This window comes from Cibotium barometz, chromosome 42 (genome assembly GCF_041138505.1).
Source record: "Cibotium barometz isolate CiBa-2024 chromosome 42, ASM4113850v1, whole genome shotgun sequence".
NCBI classification, from domain to species: Eukaryota; Viridiplantae; Streptophyta; class Polypodiopsida; order Cyatheales; family Cibotiaceae; genus Cibotium; species Cibotium barometz.
The window spans coordinates 31,290,059-31,297,027 of NC_141087.1; the positions used below are offsets into that span (position 1 = coordinate 31,290,059).

General features: G+C 44.6%; 1 protein-coding gene across 1 annotated transcript; it reads right to left on the bottom strand.

Moving 5' to 3' along the window:
* Positions 1-4,607: 4,607 nt before the first annotated feature.
* On the bottom strand, positions 4,608-6,520 carry LOC147614366 (mitogen-activated protein kinase kinase kinase 20-like). Its single transcript, XM_086780908.1, has one exon. The coding sequence runs from the start codon at positions 6,355-6,357 to the stop codon at positions 5,122-5,124; it is 1,236 nt and encodes a 411-aa protein (XP_086637034.1). The 5' UTR covers positions 6,358-6,520; the 3' UTR covers positions 4,608-5,121.
* Positions 6,521-6,969: the final 449 nt, after the last annotated feature.

Here is a 6,969-nt window from a genome sequence, read left to right on the forward strand (position 1 = left end):
AACAATTCCTCCAGGATACATTGGAAGGCCTCGACGCACTACTCCATGATCCCCTCACAGAAATAGGTGCTGCCACTAGTACCAACAAGTGGGAACATGAACAGAAGGTATAGCGTTGCCATTTATTGATAACACACATGCTGCACGACTGGAATGCTAGCCTATGGAAGCAGGTGAAAAAAGCCAATGCGTAAGTACAATGCGCAAGTACAAAGTGTAAAAGATAATTTGGCGACAGCAGAAGAAACACATAGAGAAGTAATCATGAAAAGTTTAAAGGCTGCAGAAGAACATGACATAAGATACAGTGCAATGGGGAGAGCAATAACTTAGTTTTAAGTCAAACCATTGTACAAAAAATCAATGAGAATGCGGACTTGAATGCAAGGCTGGAGCAAGCAAAGGAACAACTACAAAAGGAGATAACTCACACACAGAACCTAACAACTGGGCATGCCAAGGAAATGCAAGAGTACCAGGAGGGTGCAAAGCGTAATGAGGATATGCTTTGACAACAAATAGAGCTCCTCACAGCCAACCTCAAAGAAGAACAAGAAAGAGTACAAGGCCTGCAATAGGAATGAGAGCAAGCTAACAAAGCGCATGCGGAGAAAATCAAAGCTCTTAATGAGATAATCATCACCACCAACCAAACAGAGGCACAAAGAAGCCAAGAGACAAGATCACAACTATAAACACAATTACAGGATACACAAAGACTGGCAGCACAAGAAGTAACTCAAGTTACTGAGGCCCATCAAAGAGAAGATACTGACCGAAGAGCACAAGAAATGGCAACAAGAAGATTCGAAGAATTGTATGCATCAGAGAGACATTTCCGACCAGCTCAGCAATGCTGATATCCGCATGCAAGAGCTGGCCCACCAACTCTTGCCACACAAGAAAGGAGCAAAAGGCCGGAGCCCACGGATGATTTGTGTACCCTCCTTGAGCGCGCCTTAGAATTGGGACAGTTGCCAATAGCTCCTCAGGCCCCTTCTCAAACTCTTACCTTGTTTTTATCTACACTAACACTCTCATTACTTCAATATGACATCAACTTAGCTGAAGATATTAGCTTAGGAGAATTGACCCTTATTAAACAAAATACTGAACGAGATGCTGACCCAACAGTCATTATGGACATTTTAAGGGCGGATCTTATATTAACTAACCCGCAAGATATCTTCTTTTACCCCTTGCATCCTATAGTTCTCAACCTACGTAGTTGGTGTCGTGTATTACAAAATTCAGATATCCTAGACAACAATGTTGACAAACTCGATCTGTTTGTTCCAAATGGCATACCAGCGACACCAACCAACTACGAGGCTAACACTTATCAATGGGTAATTAGTCACGGGTGGCTAGAAGTATATAATACTCACCAATATTTAAATCTTTGTGAGTCTACCTTATATCACCCGGTGGGCATACTCAAGCTATATACAAGTATTTAGAGGCTATGCTCACCAATGTCAGCTATATAGTAATATACACAAGCATTTAGAGGCTATGCTCACCAACGTCAGCTATAATTTTGATGCCACACATAAATTACCCATCTATTGATAACGAAGAAATCCCTGAAATTCAAACCTTTTTTAAAGCACATAAACTTAGCCACCCACCCCCTAGTTCGGGTCAAGGTGATGATGAGAGACCATCTTCCTTTTTCAAAAACACTTACCCTGTAAGTTCTAATATCACAAGTAGGCTTTTTAACCCTTATCCTAGCATGCCACCTACTACCTCTTCCCAAGCTGAATGGATATACTCTTCCTTCTCTCCGCCAGAATTAGATTTTCCCACTAACACTCTCGCCCCCGCCAAGGAGATATTGGCACCTATCCCAACTCCAATACGGTAACCTCAGGAGGTATGTAATCTACCGCCAGTTGATAATGTTGCGCTTTACACTGACAATAATGTTATGGATTCCTTGACAGCTGCAAAATATGAAGAGTTTATACAACAAGGCAATCCAATGTTAAAGCCAAAGCTTATGTTCAAGGTGCTAATGTGCAGATTACTCCGTTTGATCCTACTAGCAAGATTCTTGCAAAGACATATTCTGCAGTCACACCCACACGGCAACACCATGTACCATACCCTCTCCGTGCCACCCGTCCAGAACTAGAAGAATTACTTCCATTAGCAAGCGAGGGAACATTGTGGGCAAATGTCGCTAAACATACAAGGCTTGCGAACCCCATCGAGTCTCAGACTTGTTGAAAATTCACCTGGTCACTTTTATGATCAATTATAGTTACAGAAGATGGAGGACGCGACATCCGGTGCACATCACAGAGGAGGATACACCACCATCCACACAAATGAAGAAGCACCACAGCTACCGGATTTTGGAGTGCAACCTACATGGAGAAAGGAATTCTAACAGTGCCTGAATACAGCATCATTTACATGAGTGCGCCGCCAACTCTACGAGGGGATCCACTCTACATGCCTATTAAGAGGAGATGGACACCGCTGGAGTTTAAAGATGTCAAAGACAAGGATTCTCATATCTGCTACAACTTTCCTATATTCAATCCAGCAACATTTGTCAGTATTCAAGCACAAAGACAGCAACTACTAAATTGGATCAGGGCTTGGCGAAAAATCCCAGATCCTGCAATCGTAGCCAGTGTAAGGTTCATGAAATTATTGGTGGTTCTCTCATTGACCAACCTAAAGAACCTTATGATAGATTTGAGGCTCAGCACCTACAGTTCGACATGAACCAAGAGTCATCAAAAGACAGAAGTATCATGCTGTATTACCACCATCTAAGATGTCCTCTAGCATATATGCACCTAACATTTGAAGACATGATCGATACAAGATTCTGGAAGTCCTATTCGGCATTCTGCCGCACACTCTAAAACATGAGTTCGGTGACCAGGTCTTTCGACCTCGATAACAGGTTCTGAGGACAGAACCTACATTAGGAAGGGGGGAATGTTGATTCCATTCGGATTAACACCATGATCCTCAATTGAGGACATTAATAAGTGTCATGTAAAGGCACTATAATGGTTGTACATTATGAGAGATTGGCCACCCAAGGCCTAGTTAGTAAGTTTTGGGCACCCAAGTGTGACTAAGGACCAATTGTATATAAGGTATTTTCTCATAATGAAAAAGACACAATCCCCTTTGTGCTATTGAGAGCTCTTCCCTTGTACTTTGTGAGAGAGTGAGGAGTGAGAGCATTCTAGCATTGTGCCTCTTTCATGCTTGTGTGTTTATGCTTGTATGAGAGAGTGAGAGAGAGTGTGATTGGCCTATGTGATGGTGTAAGCGACTCCACGGTGACAGTGTGGAGGTGGAGCTTGGAGTTTGGAGCATACAAGCGAGCTTGGAGGCCTCAAGAGACATGATCTCGAAGCATTGGTAAGTACCCCGTGACGGTTGTGTTCTACTGCTTGTCCCCAATAGGTGAATGTGTGTAGAGTTCACTCTTGGAGATGTGCTAGCCCATAACAACCCTTTTAGTTACAACTTGCTAGATAGGTCCGATGCAATTTTAGCTTAAAATCTAGCAAATTTTGTAACGCATGATAGGGTTTTTCCATAGCACATACTAGGCCATGCAAGTTGCAAAATAAATGTGTACGTGGAAAGTTATTGTCTTTCAATGAATCGATGCTTATGTCATGCTCGTTGAAATGACCAAATTACAAAAAAAAAAACCAAACTATGCTAAGTTTTGCATAGCTAGGGATGCTTGGCCAAGTTTGCATATAATGTTCGGAATGCCCAATTAACTACACCGTGGAAAAGGCCTTAAAGTACTCCCATCAAGCTAGCCAAACATTTCTTGTAGACAAAGATGCCTTATGAACAAGAGAATAGCTCCAAATGTATTAGTGTGGGATAATTAATCTAGGAGTGCCATGGTGGGACTATCCCACTTGTGCTACAAAAGCTTGTAAGGCGACCTTGGCATATTAATTAAAACTAGGTCCTGAATGAGAGCATAAAAGAGGCCAAGTGACCTACTTGGCACCATATACTTAAAAAGAAAACCTTTTTTCCCTACCAATCAATACATTCACATAACAACTAAAATGCGTGATTGTTGTTCCTTGAAAACAAAGAAAATGTCTAATTTCATCAAGAAGTTTCAATGCCAAGTAAGGTAATTACATTACAAAGTGCAAAGTGGGTTCTTCAAGTATTTCATGGTTATGAATACATCAAAAGACCTATATGGAGCAAGGAATTCAAGGCAAATGCAGCATTTTTGCCCTTTTGTCAATGTGGGATTTGGAGTATAAGAAGGCACATTAATCATAGGATTAAAACCTACAATGACAATTAATCATAAAAATAAAACTTTCTTAAAGAGTGCTTCAACTTTGTATTATGCAAGCTAAATACATGTTTTTTCAAAACTAGTATAATGCATAACGAGCAATCAATCGATAATCAATATTGCTCTTTTGAAAACCATTATGCCTCATTTCTGTGCATTGAGGAATGAGCTTGCCTAAAGGGAAAGTTAACTTCACGCTTTTATTTTTTTTTTAAAACCATTTAGGCCTCACTTCCTTACAAAGAAATCAACGCACAGTTTAGCAACATTAACATCAAAGGCATAATTTTAAAATTAGACTTCAAGGGCTGTACCCTAGCAAAACATGCTCATTACTTAGTTTCGAGGTCTACAATGAGTCCCAATTGACTCCATGTTTCACCGTTTGATCAGCAAGTAATGATGCTCTGTGTTGATTCGCTCGCAGCTTAAAAACGGTGAGGATTCTGAGGAATCCTCAAAAGAGTATGGCTTAAAGCAGACGCGCCTAGGACTGCTAAACCCAGGGGCCTGAACCCTGTTGGCTCACAGCGCGACGACAGAATGGAAGATTTCGAACCCTGTTGGCTCACAGCGCGAAGAAAGATTGGAAGAACCCGCGCTGTGTGGCGTTGCTGTTGCCGTCTATGGAGCTTTTCTGCTTCACAGGTCAGAAGAGAAAGTAGCCTCGGCCAACAGCTTGCAGCTCTCAAGCATCAACTCTGCTGCAAACTTAGTGACCACACTTGGACACCGTCATGATCTCTGGCCTTCATCTGATTGTAAAAACTGGTTGGGCAAGACAGCCAGGATATAAAGGCTTACCCCACAGGCCTCCTTCCTTTGAGCAGGAAATCCAGAGAGTCGAGGTTCACATCGCACCCTTTCTTCACCGCTGGATGCTCCAAAGACTCTCTCATGAAGGGCTTTTGCCTGTCTTCCAACCACCCACTCGCACATCTCACCGTGACCCAGTTGCAAGCCTTCGAGATGATTACATCACATCCAGAGGAAAGAGCTCTTGCAGTAACCGTTTGCAAAATACCTCTTGGCATAATCGACTCTGTGCCCTCTGGCATAGGGGTCACTGACGGCCTTGGAATTGACCTTGGCAAAGAGCAGATGGGCAGAAAGTCCGTAGTGTCGTCGCACTCATCCCCATCACTCTCGCTCAAAAAATCGAGGATGCTTCTTGGGGACGGTTGCTCGGTGTAGCTAAGGGCTTCTGGTGCAGCTTGGACAAAAGGGTGATCCAGAAGCTGGGCAGCTGTCCATCTGACTTTGGGATCTCTTTGCAGGCACTTGCTCAAGAAGTCCCTGCCCTCCTCAGACACTGACTCTGGCAAAGGGGGGTTTTCTTGCGAGCACCCGATCTTAAAAAGCATAGAAGCTACGCTTGATGATGATGTGAGGTTGTTGCCTTTACTCCACCCCCATAGAGGTCTGCCCTGCAGCATCTCCACTATTGTGCACCCCAGGGACCAGATATCAGATGGGCACCCTTGCTCCACACCTTGCACCACCTCAGGAGCCATCCAGAGAGGGGTACCCTTGAGATTAGACCCTTCTGTTCCTGGTGATCCGAGCCTTTTGGCCGCCCCAAAATCTGCAATCTTCACTCCACACGATCCCACCAGAACATTCTGCCCCTTGATGTCGCAATGAACAATTCCCTGCTGGTGGAGGTAAGCCAAGCCTTCCACAATCCCGCGGGTATAGCATCTGACCAAACCTTCATCCAATCGGCCACCCGATTTCTTAACTAGTTCAGCGATGCTACCTCCATCCATGTACTCCAGGAAGAGATTGCGAGAAGGCAAGCCATTCTCAGAGGAGTAATCCCCACCCAAGCACGTAAGGATTCTAGGGGAATGGAGGCTCTGCAGGATGCAGAGCTCGCTCTCGATGGACTGCAGCTGAGCGGAGGGGGCTGAGCAAGGGGTGGACTTCACAGCGAAGACGTGACCGTCATCAAGGTTAATGGCCAAGGAGACTTTCCCAAAGGAGCCAGAACCAAGGGGGGAGCTACGGAGCCATTGCCGAATGGGAGGAGCCATGGGAGGAGCTTATGAGAGAGCAGAGACAGGGAGCTGTAGCCGAGCTTGGAGAGCATGAACAGGTGATGAAGGTTCAAGGGATGCGGTGAGAGGGGAGGAAGAAGGGAGGGAAATGAAGGGGAGATTCTAAAAGTCCCGCGTTGTCAAATGCTGTCAATTCTCGAGGCACCTATATTATGTACATAATATACAAAAGCCGCGAGCGCGGCGGCCCGGGGACTGTGGAGAGCAAAGTGGCCTTAAATTACCTACCTCATCAGGCTGTAAGCCAGCTGAGGTGATTGAAACCGGCGATTGGATAGTTTTGTAAATTACCAAACCTAAGAGAGAATCAAAGCTTTTTCGTATAATAATTTAGGGTTCGACGACCAAATAAGCTGAGGCCACGTGCTGTGGGCTTATTGGTGGGGGCAGGAGACTAAATTTTTATTCGTGATCGTAAAAAGCCAAGGAAGTGGTAATCGTGGCCTAAGAGATAGCATCATCGCTGCACACGCAGTGCACGCCTCGGGAGTTGGGGGCGTGATTCAGAGAAAGTGCTCGCTTGGGACCATGGGTGGTTCTCACGGTCTGCGCTTTGTTGTGGAAACGCCGGATGACAGCGAGGCTCCG